This window comes from Sorex fumeus, unplaced genomic scaffold (assembly GCF_029834395.1).
Source record: "Sorex fumeus unplaced genomic scaffold, SorFum_2.1 ptg000098l, whole genome shotgun sequence".
NCBI classification, from domain to species: Eukaryota; Metazoa; Chordata; class Mammalia; order Eulipotyphla; family Soricidae; genus Sorex; species Sorex fumeus.
Window position 1 is genome coordinate 88,688,786 of NW_026606155.1, and position 14,685 is coordinate 88,703,470.

The 14,685-nt window shown below is 44.9% G+C and overlaps 1 protein-coding gene across 1 annotated transcript in view; it reads left to right on the plus strand.

Annotated features, from left to right (window-relative positions):
- The first annotated feature begins 14,318 nt into the window (after positions 1-14,318).
- Positions 14,319-14,685, plus strand: part of SORD (sorbitol dehydrogenase) — a 52,827-nt gene continuing 52,460 nt past the window's right edge. Inside the window, exon 1 of the mRNA XM_056134095.1 lies at positions 14,319-14,467. Coding sequence (XP_055990070.1) covers positions 14,405-14,467 — 63 coding nt within the window. The 5' untranslated portion in view covers positions 14,319-14,404. The remainder of the gene's footprint in view (positions 14,468-14,685) is intronic.

Below are 14,685 nucleotides of genomic sequence, written 5' to 3' on the forward strand. Positions count from 1 at the left end.
CTGACCTGAGTTCGATCCTCCAGCAACCCGTATGGTCCCCTGAGCCCATCTAGAGTGACTTTTTAGCACAGAGCCAGGAGTAAACCCTGAGCACTGCTAGATTGGCCCCCAAAGAAAACAAAACAAGAATAATTTTGGCTCTTTTGACATAAAAGCTGAACTTTTCTCCTAGTTTGTGACATGTTCACAAATTCTTAGAGCCCACTAATGGAATAAATTTTTACTGAAATATCCTTCATTAGAGGTTGTGATCTGGCAATGCTTTTTTGATTTTAACAATATATTAATTGCGTTAATATATTAATTTAACAATGTACGTTTTTAAATGTTTTCTTCTAGGCTTGGTGTTAGAAATAGTAAGTTTTATGATCCTGGTCATTTTTTTAAAAAATAAGATGTTGAGTCCCAAATTGTTTCTGACTTGAAAATAAAGAGTAAAACACTCAACCATTTAACTCAGATTTCATGTGTGGACAATTTCTAATAATAAATGTACCAAAGAAGATTCAGTGTAGATGGACATTTTATATTTAATGTTAACAGTATTATGTCATCTAAAACAAACTTGAAGGGCCTGGAACGATAGCACAGCAGGGAGGGTGTTTGCCTTGCACACAGCTGACCGGGTTTGATTCCCAGCATCCCATATGGTCCCCTGAGAACCGCCAGGAGTAATTCCTGAGCGCAGAGCCAGGAGTAACCCCTGTGCATCACCTGGTGTGACTTAAAAAGAAAAATAAATCACTGTCACTGTCCTCCCATTGTTCATCGATTTGCTCGAGCGGGCCCAGTAACGTCTCCATTGTGACAATTGTTAGTGTGTTTGGCATATCGAATACGTCACGGGTAGCTTTCCAGGCTTTGCCGTGCAGGTGAGATAGTCTCAGTAGCTTGCTGGGCTCTCTGAGAGGGGTGGAGGACTCGAACTTGGGTTGGCCATATTGGCTGCTTGCAAGGCAAATGCCCTACCCGCTGTGCTATCACTCCAGCCCAAATAAATACATCAATTAATTAAATAAAATAAAACAAACCTGAAATATATCGTTGAATCACAATGCTAGGAAGGTATTTATAGAACATCAAATCAAACCTGTTTATTCTCTCTCTCTCTCTCTCTCTCTTTCACACACACACACACACACACACACACACACACACTGCACAATCTCTATTCGCCTGTGTGTTGTTTTTAATGAGGAAATGAGCCTTTAAGAAGTTATCTTGTCTAGTGTGACTAATTGGGATGAACCCAGGTCTGGAGCACAACCCTTTTGATTTTCCAGGCCATTTCTTCCCTCACTCTTCCACATGGCATAAACTGTAACCTATGTCAGGTGTAAGATTGAGCATACCTACAGGGGGGTGTAGAAATGAGCCAACATGCTTGGTCTGTGTTTTAAATAAGTTGAAATAGTATTGGTATTTAGAATTGATGATTTCAAGAGGAAACTATTTATATGATTATGATACATAGAATATGGTAGGTTATTATACTTGTAATTTTTAAATATTTGTAATATTAAATGTTTATAAATGACATTATTTTGTTAAGTATAATTAATCATCATAAAGCTTACTTTCAGGCTGGAACAATAGCTCAGTGGGCTATAGCATATACCTTGCATGCAAGAAGCCTAAGTTCAGTCCCCATTCTCCCAACCCCAGCACCAACAGGTGTTGCTCATAAACTGAAAACAAACTTTTTTTTTAAACACTGTACTTGCTCATAGAAAAAAATCCATTGTAGAATTGCTACAAAATATATGGGCCTGAGATGATACAGCTTCTCAGATACTTTCCAGCTGACTAGGGTTCAATTCTCTGCACTACCTTGACCAGGAGTGATCTCTGAGCACAGAGCCAGGAGTAAGCCCAAACAACTGCTAAATGTAGCCCAAAAACAAAACTAAAAGAATATGTACTTTTAAGAACGAAAAAAATGGTATAGGGATTGAGACTCTTGCTCCGTATGCAGCTGACCCTGGTTTGATTCCTGGCACCACATACAGTTCCCCAAGCACTGCTAGGAGTGTGACCCCTAAGTTCAGAGTTAGAAGTAGCCCCTGAGTACTGTCAGGTGTGATCCCCAAACAAACAAAAATGTACTGTTTCAGTCATTAATTTCCATGCATATTGTTTCTCCCATGACTAAAATTTCATAACAAACTTTTAACACTGAACTCAACATCAGTTTGAAAGTTCTATTTCAGGGCCAGATGATAACTCAGTGAAGTGAGCCCATGCTTTGCATGCAGGGAGCCAGGTTCAATCCTTAGCACTAAAGTTTTCCCCAAGCACCACTGAGAGTACTGAGCATGTAGCGAGGAAGCACAACATGAGCACAGCCCTTGCCTGTGTGAGGCTCTGGGTTCAAACCCAGCATTGCAAAAAACAATAGCAAATAAGTTAGGGCTGGAAGCTGAAGATATAGAGTATAAGGGTTAACACACTTACCTCACAAGTGAATTATCCAGTTTTGGTTCCTGGCACCACATATGATCCCCCCAGCACTGCCGGGAGTGGCTTCTAAGCGCACTAGGAGTAAAGTTTGTCTTCATTTACACTTCCCCCTCAAATCTAACCCTTAACTGTGTTTAGATATGAGGATAAGACAGAGTGTGCCTCAGTGTAGCAGCCCTTGAGAGTATTTTATTGTCCTTCTGGCACCCAGTGGTCTGGAATGTATCCTTTCTAAAAAGTTCTTCCCTGTTCTCTTTCTCAACACCGTTTATTTCCCCATTCAGACAAGATGATTACTTTGAGAACCTGAGCCCACCATCTTCTGTCCTGAAGACTTGCTGCCAAAAAAGTTCTTTTGCTATCAGTCACTTTGTCTAATGCTAGAGTGGCAGGTGAACGAGATGTTTGTGGTTACATTTCATTCTTGACTTTGTATAAAGTTTATTTGCTATTTTAACAACCTTTAAACAGACTCCAGGAATGTAACCAACAATATGGCTCTTAAGACCAAATCCAGCAACCAAATCCTCATCATTTTCCTCAATAATATTCAAACAGCCATTATTGGGTACAAAGGCTGTGACTGAGTGAATGATTTGCATGCAGGAGGCCTGGGCTCAAGCCCTGGGTACTACATGGTCTCTCAAGCAAAACAATCCCCAAGCAGAGTCAAGTGTATCTCACTGAGCACCACTTGGGTATGGCCAAAACCCAAATGAAACAAAAACCAAAAACCTAGCCTGTACTTGGGGGACCAGCATGAGACTTCAACTTAAGACAGACCTATTCCAAACCCAGAGACTACACTCACTACTAATAGTAGCTGATAAGCCTCTGAATGAAAATCACCACTGTTTGAAGTCCTTGACAAGGCCCTAATAATGGATTCTGACTGCTGTGCATAGAAAATCCAGGCCAGGACAGTTTGGAAAAAGGCCTATGCCAGGACAACTTGGCAAGACTGCTTCCCAGGACAGCTCCCTGAGCACTGCATCCTGGAGTCACGATGCAACCCAATTTGGACTGCATTATTTACTTTGCATCCTTCTCTTTTTACTCTATCCTTTCTCTTATTTTCTAAAGGAAACTATTTTTCTTCATTATTCATCTCCTGAAATTCTTTTCTTCAAGCATAGATGATGCAGGGGAGAGAGTCTAAAGGACCAGAGCATGCTCTTCATATATGAGACCTGGGTCCAATTCTCAGCACCACATGGTCCCCTAACTACCAGGAGGGACCCATAAACACCAAGCTGGGAGTAGCCCCTGAGTACCACCAGTGTATCCCCAAACAAACAAACAAAAAGGACAACAAACCTAAGACCTTGGTAGAGAAAAACTTTTCATTTTCCTGCAAAGAGCATGACCTTGTCTTAGCTTGAGAACTATGGTTTCCTGAGTATTTGGATGAGAATGACAAATACCCCCCCTTGTACAGATGGGTGGGGTGGGGAGTGTGTTGTGGGGTGAGGTGGGAGCAGGAAGGGGTGATGGTGGTTTCAGGTACAGCTTTTCTGTGCCTTTGTGAGGTCAGCAAGCTTCAGGGTTTTTGCAGTGCTGGAGCTCATGCAGGGTTTTTTTGGGGGGGGGGGTGGAGGGGAGAGCGATAGCACAATGGGTAGGGCATTTGTCTTGCACATGGCCTACTTGGCTGACCCGGGTTCGATTCCTTGGCCCCTCTCGGAGAGCCTGGCAAGCTACTGAGAGTATCTCACCCGCACGGCAGAGCCTGGCAAGCTCCCCGTGATGTATTCGATATGCCAAACACAATAACAGAAGTCTCACAATGGAGACCTTACTGGTCCCGCTCAAGCAAATCAATAAACAACGGGAGGGTAGTGCAGTACAGTGCAGTTGAGGGGGCAGGGGGGAGATCACACCCAGCAATGTTCAGGGGTTGCTCCTGGAAGTGTTTGGGGGGCGACCATGTGGGATGCTAAGGGATTAAACCCATGTCGGCCATGTGCAAGGTAAACGCTCTACCTGCTGTACTATCACTCTGGCCCCTCATGCAGGTTTTTATCTATCCTGACCTCCAGGGTTACTAAATCCATGGGCAACAACAAATAAGCAATTAGGTCACTGTCACTGTCACTGTCCTCCCATTGTCCATCTATTTGCTTGAGCAGGCACAGTAACGTCTCCATTGTGACACTTGTTACTGTGTTTGGCATATCGAATACATCACAGGGAGCTTTGCCAGGCTTTGCCATGCGGGCGAAGAGAGATAATACAGGGATAAGACATTTTCCTTGCATGTGGCCAATCCAGGTACTGCAGGTACTTAGCGCCACTGGGAGCAACCTTAGCACAAAACCAGAAGTAGTATCTGGTATGATCCCCAAACCAAAAAATAATAAATTCATAATAGAGAAATACATAATGAACTGCTAAAATATAAACATCTTGGCTGGAGAGCTAATTTAGTTGTCTGAAACACATACTCTGCATGCAGGAAGCCCAGGTTCCATTCCTGGCACAAAGTGAACAATTCCTGGTTCACCACCAGGAGTGATCACTGAGCTGGGATTAGCTCCACACTGCTTAGTGTGGCCCTAGTGTTTATTTATTGGGAGAGTGATTTGTGCTCAGAGGAACATATATGGTTCCAGAGATTCAAATCAGGGTCAGTCTCGTGCAAGGCAAATGCCTTACCTCCTGAACTATCTCTCCAGCTCAGTCGTTCATTCTTTTCTTCTGGTGGGGATGGGATATATCCAGTAGTGCTCATGGCTTACTCCTGGTGGGTTCAGCGGGTCATATGGGGTGCCGCGGATTGAACTCAGGTCACACCCATCCAATGCAACTGCCCTGCCTGCTGTACTATCCATCTAGTCCCGTGTTTAAGGTTTTTCTTTTTTCTTTTTGGGTCACACCCAGCAATGCACGGGCGTTACTCCTTGGTTCTGCACTCAGGAATTACTCCTGGCGGTGCTGGGGGATGCTGGGAATCGAACCCGGGTTGGCCGAGTGCAAGGCAAACGTCCTATCCTCTGTGCTATCGCTCCAGCCCCTGTTTTTAGTTTTTTAATTTTATTTATTTTTAAAAATGGAATCACAGTGAGATACACAGTTACAAGTTTTTCATGATTGGATATCAGTCATATAATGGTCCCAACACCCATTCCTTCATATTCATTTTTTTAAAAATTTTTATTAGTGAGAGACCATGAGGTACAGTTGTAGACTAACAAATTTTTGTGCTTGGGTTTCAATTATACAATGATCAAATACCCATCCCTCCAGCAATGCTCATTTCCCACCACCACAGATCTCAGTATTCCTCCCACCCTTCATATTCATTTTTTAAAATACAAACAAAACACCCAAATAGACTGTTCTGGATAATGATTACTACATTAAAATTATTTTTTAAAGTGTAAGCTTAAAATGGTGACTCTAGGTTCTGCATGTTGACTGGATGTTGATTAGTGGCTTTGACTTGCAGTCTCCTTTTTGACTGCGGCTAGACTTATCTGAAGATTTGCGGAGATTATCCAACACGTCCTGGTATCTTAGTGATCCTTAGCCTTTTTCTTACAGTATCTCATACTTCATGAAGGTCTGGAGTTGTTATGCTGCTGACATGGCAGCCATCTTCCAAGAAACTAGAAGCAAAGTCAGCTGGATAACTTATTTTCTCTTGGTTAGTTACAGAGTCTTCTTCAATTTAAGTAGATAGAAGCATACATTCTCTATTTCTTTTAGCTTGTTTTGCTGATGGTGGCAGTAAGCATTAAACTTGTGTCTCCTGCATATAAGGCATGTGCTTTACCATTGAACCATATTTTCAGCCCTACATTTCTCTTGATGAGAAAACTTCAAAATCACATTGAAAAGGCATTAGAATGGCTGGAGCAATAGTACACTGGTACTATTGGTAGGGCATTTTCCTTGGTTGGGCATTTGCCTTGCATGTGGTTCATTCAGATTCTATCCTTAGCATCCCATATGGTCCCTGAGCACCACCAGGAATAATTCTTGAGTAGAACCAGCAGTAACCCTTGATTATCACCAGCTATAGCTCAAAAAACAAAAATCAGAAAAAGGGCATTGGGCCCATTTATGGAAAAGATTAACTGCTATATGATGGCCTATATACAGGACATAAAGTATGTCTTAACTATTAACAACTTAACAACTTTCAAAGAACTGAAATATTCAAAGGACTCTAACCAGAGTGCAAGTAGGTTAGAAATCAATAAAATACAATAATTTTAAACCCTCATGTCTGAGTAGTAAGAGCTATACTTATAAATAACCTATGTACCACAAACTAAATCATAGGACTGGAGGAATCACACAGGGGTTTAAACACTTGCCTTGCATGTGAACTAGTTCAATCCCTGTCACTACATATGATGACCACCTCCGACCCAAGCACCATCAGAACTGACCTCTGAAGACCACAGGTTGTGGCCAAACCATCTCCCCCAACAAACAAACATATAAAACTCACAATGGAAATTCGAAATATTTAACATTTGTCTAAATGGTAAAATAGATAAGCTATGGGCCTGGAAGATAGCTTTCAGGGCTAAGTACATGATTCACAGGCAGGAGGCCCAAGTTTGTTTATTTATTTATTTACAAATAAATATTTATTTACAAATAAATATATAAATAGACACTTGGGCCGAGCCTCATGCATGAGTGAAGCCGCATGGAACCCAGGTAATGTGGAACTTTGTGACCCTGGACTCTGGGCCCAACAGGACCCAAAAGCAGAGATCCCCCACCTTCTTCCCCATCTCCGGTGATCCAGGAGTCACACTCAGATGCCACTCCCTGCAGGCACCAAATGGTCTCCTCATCAGCCACCCTCCAAAACTCACAGCTGCTTCTCCCAGAAGGGAGCACAAAATGGGACTCCCATAACCATGCCATCGGACTCCACGCCAGGCTGTTTTCACTTGGGGTGCCCAGAGGGAGGCAGGTGAGAGCCCTCCCCGCCCCAAGGGATGCAGCCCCAGCAACCGACCTCCACTACCCAATGCCGCCACGCTCCAGGCCGCTTTCTGGACCACGTGGCTGGAAAACACTTTCTACCCATTTTCCATAATTACCACACCATGTTTGATGGGGTTCAGACAGTAGGCAACAAATTTAGAGGGGAAAAAAATATATATATATCTATATATATATATTACTCCTGGTGGTGCTCCTGGGGATTATATGGGATGCAAGGAATCCAACCCGGGTCAGCCACTTGCAAAGCAAACACCCTACCTGATGTACTATTACTCCAGCCCCTGGAGGCCCAAGTTTGATTCCTGGAATGGTATGGTTTCCCTGAGCACCACCTGATGTGGAAATGAAGAATAGCTCCTATAAATATATATATATTTTTAATTATAATGGGCTGAAGATGTGGCTCAAGTGATGGAGCCCAGGCCTTTCATGTTTAAGGCCCCAGGTTTGATTTTTCCACTACATGACATCCTAAGCCCAGTCAGGGATGACCCTGGTGGCTCCCCACACACCCAGCACTACTGAAAGTGGGTCTTTTTTTGTCCTTTTGTATAGTTTTCTCCTAATTGGTAATATAGCATAGCAGGTAGGGCATTTGTCTTGCACCCAGGCAACCCGAGTTTGATTCCTACGCCCCTCTTGGACAGCCTGGCAAGTTATCGAGAGTATCTCACCCACACAGCAAAGCCTGGCAAGCTACCCATGACATATGCAATATGCCAAACACAGTAACAAGAAGTCTCACAATGTTACTGGGCCCGCTTGAGCAAATCGATGAACAATGGGAGGACAGTGCTACAGTGCATCTTAATTAAAATTAATATTTAAGCATATTGATGATCAGAATATACATATTTTGAGGGTTTTTTTTTCTTTTTGGGTCACAATCACACCTGGTGATGCACAGGGGTTACTCCTGGCTCTGCACTCAGGAGTTTCTCCTGGTAGTGCTTGGGGGACCATATGGGATGCCAGGAATTGAATGTGGGTTGGCTGCATGCAAGGCAAATGCCCTACCTGCTATACTATCAATCCAGCCATGAGCATTTATATTTTGACAGGATATTGTCACTGTCACTGTCCTCTCATTGTCCATCGATTTGGTGGAGTGGGCCCAGTAACATCTCCATTGTGACACTTGTTACTGTGTTTGGCATATTGAATACGTCACGGGTAGCTTGCCAGGCTTTGCCGTGTGGGCGAGATACTCTCGATAGCTTGCCGGGCTCTCTGAGAGGGGCAGAGGAATCTTTTTTTTTTTTTTTAATTTTTATTAGTGAAACACCATGAGGTACAGTTGTAGACTTACAAATTTTTGTGCTTGGGTTTCAGTTATACAATGATTGAGTACTCATCCCTCCACCAGTGCCCATTCTCCACCACCACTGATCCCAGTATTCCTCCCACCCCCCGTCCCTCCCATCCCACCCTGCCACGTGGCAGAGAATTTCCTTTTGTTCTCTCTCTCCTTCTGGGTGCTGTGGTTTGCAAAAGAGGCATTGAGTGGCAATCATGTTCGGTCTATAGTCTACTTTCAGCATGCGTCTCCCATCCTGGGAGGATCCACCCAACACCCTTCATTTGGTGCTCCCTTCTTTATCTGGGGGCGGGGGGCAGAGGAATCTTAAATTTTGTAAAATGCTTTTCCTGCTTCTTGTAAGATGGTCTTATGATTTTTCTTTCATTTTTCTGTTAGCATGGTACATCACATTTACCGATTTGTATATGTTAAATCATACATAAGTATTAGAACTTGTATAAGCAACATACATAAGGAATTATATATATGTATACATAAAGGTATATTAAGAATGTATGTTATTTTGTCATGAGAAGGAAGGAAATTCTGCCATTTGTGAGTACTTGGAAGTGCGGGGGCCCCCGCCAGACCACTCTCTGGCCTGCGGAGGTGGCCCTAGGATCCGTAGGTGCTGGGAAGGACCGACCGAATGAACACGAGACACAAGAGACAGAATGCAGCTCAGAAACAGAGAGAAAAAGGGACAGGACTTTATTGGGGGCAATCAGGGTATATATCCATTAGTGAGGCAGCTACACAAAAGGTCGTGCCCATATATGGTTAGGAAGGTTTGTTTTCACCTATCATGCATTACAAGGTTTATGTGTATCTGGTACCAGACAGGAGGTGATTACACAAAGGGCCATGTTCATATGATTTACCAGACATGAGGTAGATACACAAAGAGCCATGTCCATATGATTTATAAAATTTACATGCATCACATACCAGACACGAGATAGTTACTTCTTGTTATTACTGACAGCCATGACAGATGTTCTCTCAGGATAACCATACATCAAGATAACCATACATAGCACTGGTTTTGCCTGTTGCGGGGTCACGTAGGTCAAGATGACCATACATAGCACAGGCTGTGCCTGCTGTGGGGTCATAGGTCAGGATGACCATACAGGCACTTAGGCCTTGGTCAGTTAAAGGGCCAGCTTCCCACATGGAAGGACCTTGAGGGAATTATGTTAAGTGAAATAAAAAACAAAACTGAATGGGGGCCAGAGAAAAATGTATAGCATTTAAGTAAGGTGCTTCACCCGGTTTTATCCCCATCATTCACTGTACTACACCACTGGGGGTGGCTCAGAACCACCCTACCAAAAGGAAAGAAAAGAAAAATATAAGACCTCATTTGTATATGGAACCTAAAATACAGAATTTGTGAAAATCTAGATATTTTCCAATACTACTCAAGGAGTTTAAACTTCAGCAATAAAATGATTAAGTTCTGGGGATGAAGAGATAGCTGTTGCTACTGCTGCTGCTGCTGATATTTCTGATTACATTTAGTCACCACCAAATTAATCCAGATTATTCCCCCATCTCAAATTCCTTAATTGAATTACATCTGCTAAATCCCTTTTGCCATATAGAGTAACATTCACAGATTTCAAGGATTAGCACCTGGATCTTTGGAGTCTCATTTAGCCTTTCCAAAATGGTTTTGGAGACCAAGTACTCCTGATGCTATCATATTTCTATCTTGCTCCCAGCACACACATTATTATACAGGAAGATAACTCAAATGACTGGAATGCAACAGTTTGCATGCAGGAGGTCTGAGTTTGATTTCTGGTTCCACATGGTCCCCCAACCACTGCCAAGACTGATTCCTGAGCACTGGTGGGTATGACCCAAAAACCAAAATATAATCATTCACACTAGAGTTTAATCTAATCCAGCTCAGACCAGTGTACATATGCTACCTTAATTCCATCTAGACCTTGCCACTCACCTAATTTTTATCATTCACTAATAATTCTATTACACAGGACATTTCTACTGAAAAATATTTTCATTCCTTTTATTGGAATATTGTTGGAAATCTGAGGATACTTTGGGGATGCCAGTCTAACATATTGCCCATAAAAATACTGTTTCATTAATTCCACAAATGAACATTTAAAGTAGTTAATGTAATTTTTATTTTTAAAATGGTTGCCTGAGGCTCGCGCCCAGCCACGTTGGTGAATGAGCTTGAGAGGTTTTTTTTTTGTTTTTTTTTTTTTTTTTTGCTTTTTGAGTCACACCCGTCGATGCTCAGGGGTTACTTCTGGCTCTGCGCTCAGAAATTACCCCTGGCAGTGCTCAGGGGACCATATGGGATGCTGGGAATCGAACCCGGGTTGGCAGCGTGCAAGGCAAATGCCGTACCCTCTGTGCTGTGCTATTGCTCCAGCCCCCTAGCTTGAGAGTTTTTGAAGACAGATTTTGTGTGTGTGTGTGTGTGTGTGGCTTTATCTCCTTCGGCTTTCCTCACATAATCATGGAGGTGCTGAACCAGTCAATCGTATTCTTCATCAACATCGTCAACTACAGCATCGTCCCATGTTACCACAATAGTGCCAAAGAGCTCCCAGTTGGTGGTCATTCTGGGAGTTCTCTTCTTAAGCTAGACTAGAGCTGTTACCTACTGGATTCCACGGGACGTCAAAAGATTGCATCGCCGCCCACCTACGAGATGGTGAGACTTCTTCCTCAAGACCCTGAACGAACAGTTTGAGGCTCTTCGTGTTCCTAGAGCGAGCAGACGCCATTGGGCTACACTAGCAGGAAACAGGGACGAATGGAGATGTTACTGGCGCCCGCTTGAGCAAATAGATGAGTAACGGGATGTCAAGTGATCAAGTGATTTTAAAAATTAGAAAACTGACAGTCTTATCCAAAATCACATAGCTATTAAATGATAGACTCACAATTTTATTCCAGGTCAGTCTTATTTCAAAATTTTGTCAAATTTCATAACTGTTATTTCAATTGGGAATTTACTAACATGTTAAGACATTCTTTGTGATGACATCTAGTTATTTATTTTGAACTTTGGGCCGCAGAGTCCAGGGGCTACTCTGGCTGGGTACTCAAATGTCCCTTCCAGAGGCTCTTAGGAACCATGAGCCTCCAGGGATCAAATCTCAACCTCCTGCGTGCAAAGCACGTGCTTCACCCCAGAGAGCTATCTGTCCTATCCCTTCATGACGTCTTTCATTTTTTTGATCCCCTTTTGGGCTTTTGGACCCCAACCACAACACGTGCGGATGAGTGGGGCAGGGAATTACTTTGAGTCTGTGCCCAGAGGTCACTCATGACAGTGCTGAGGGAAGCATATGAGATGTCACAGACTGAACCGGTACTTTAACCCTTGCACTGTCCTTTTGACTCTGGTAAAGGACATCTCATACTATGTACAACAATATTTTTAACCCTGACTGCTTATTGTCATGTCATTAATCTGCACTGTAGCACTGTCCTCCAGTTGTTCATCGATTTGCTCGAGCGGGCCCAGTAATCTCTCCATTGTGAGACTTGTTACTGTGTTTGGAATATTGAATATGTCATGGGTAGCTTGCCAGGCTTTGCCGTGTGGGTGAGATACTCTCGGTAGCTCTCAAGAGGGGTGGAGGAATTAACTCTGGTCGGCCAGGTCGGCTGAGTGCAAGGCAAACGCCCTACTTGCTCTATTATTACTATTATTATTAAATCAACCCCAGGATCTCATGCATGCAAGGCAAATATTCTATTGCTGATATATACCCGAAGGCTATGTCATTAAGCTTTATGTTTTGTTTTGCTTTGCTGTTTGGGTCACACCTGGTGTTGCACAGGGGTTACTCCTGGCTCTGCACTCAGGAAGTACTCCTGGCGGTGCCCAGGGGACCATATGGGATGCTGGAAATCGAACCCAGGTCAGCCGCGTGCAAAATAAATGCCCTACCCACAGTGCTATCGCTCCAGCCCCAAGCTTGATGTGTTTTTTTAAAGATGTTTAAGGTAAAGGTAAAGGCCCTCCCGTTGGTCGTCGATTTGCTCGAGCGGGCCCAGTAACGTCTCCATTGGAGACTTTGTTGTTACTGTGTCTGGCATATCGAATACTCTCGGTCGCTTGCCGGGCTCTCCGAGAGGGGCGGAGGAAGGCGAACACCCTACCGCTGTGCTATCGCTCCAGCCCTGAGCGATAGCACAGCGGGTAGGGCGTTCACCTTACAAGCGGCCAACATGGCCGACCCGAGTTCGATTCCTCCGCCCCTCTCGGAGAGCCGGCAAGCGACCGAGAGTATTCGATATGCCAGACACAGTAACAACAAAGTCTCCAATGGAGACGTTACTGGGCCCGCTCGAGCAAATCGACGATCAACGGGAGGGCCTTTACCTTTTCACCATGGCCTCTTGGGAATATCCTGGGGGCCCAGAAAGGGGAGCATCATCCAGCCTCGGGGGAATGCTCTCTCAGCCACAACCGGCCCATGAAATCCCCAGAGGTCGCCCCAAACCACACATTCCAGAGCCCACCCCAAGAACTGGAACCCTTGGGGCTGGAGTCCAGCAGGGAGGGCGTTTGCCTTGCACGCAGCCAACCCAGGTTCAATTCCCAGCATCCCATAGGGTACCCCAGCACCACCAGGAGTCATTCCTAAGTGCATGAGCCAGGAGTGACCCCTGTGCACCGCCGGGTATGACCCAAACAACGGGAAAAAAAAAGAACTGGAACCCAGCCAGGAGCCGAGTCTGCGTTTGGGCGGCTGCGAAAGAGATCAGAGCCCGGCCCTTAACGGCGCTGCCAGGCATGAGACAGACGTGAGCTGTGTATCTTACGGTGATGCAACTAAAAAGTATAAAAAAACAAACACTGTCCTCCCATTCGTTGTTCATCAATTTTCTTGAGCAGGCCCAGTAACGTCTTCATTTTTTTTAAAGATGTTTATTATTAGTTTATTTGGGTACCACATCTGACTGTGCTCAGGATTTACTCCTACCTAGTTCTGCGCTCAGGGACCACTCATGTCCATGCTCCGAAGACCTTACACAATGCCAAGGGTCTAACTGGAACCAGCAGCATGCAAGGCAAACCGCCTTATCCCTTGTAGTATCTGATCCCTAATTCTTACTATTTTAAAAATTGTCATCATTGTTATTTTGCAGTGTCAGGGATTGAACTCAGGCTCTCTTGCATGTAAGGCAGACACATCACTCAACTGCCTCTAGATATTCCCAGAACTAATTATACAGACCCTCCGGCTTCATCTGGATTGATTTAAATTTTGGGAAATCCTTACTCGGCTCATCCGTATTCTGTTGCAGTCAACATGAGAAAGCAGGTTTGGCAGCTGTTGTTTCTGCAGGCTCTGGTCAGGGTGTCCTGGGGTGTGAAAGACCGGGCTAGGCCGCCTGGACCACCCGCTGCACGCCCGGTTCTCCCTAGCTCCCCTCTCCGGATCGCGTGGGGGGGGGGGGGGGGGGACGGGTAGGACGCGAGCCCCGCCCAGCCCGCGAGGCCCGCCTGGGAGTCGTCAGGGACAAAGAAGCCCCGCCCCAGCTCGGCACGCGCCACCCGGCCTAAGCCCAGCCTCGTCGGCTTCTGAAAAATCGACCCTCTGCAGGGCAGGCACCACTCTCCTCACGTGTCCTGCGGAGTGCAGACCGGACCGGAGCAGGAGGGACGACATGGCGGCGACCAAGACAGAGAACCTCTCCGTCGTGGTTCATGGAGTCGGGGACCTGCGCCTGGTAAAACGGAAAAGGGAGTGAGGAGCGTATGCCCACCCTGCCCTGCGACCCCCTACCCACACCAGGCCGGCCCCAGCCCCAGCGCCCCAGTTCCAGCTGTGCGCAGACGCGCGCCTTCCACGCCCGGGCTGACAGATTACAGCGGGTTGCCAGGTCGGGGGATGGGGCAGTTGGTGACTGTTTGCTTAGGTGCTGTCAGGCTGGGATCTTGCCGTATG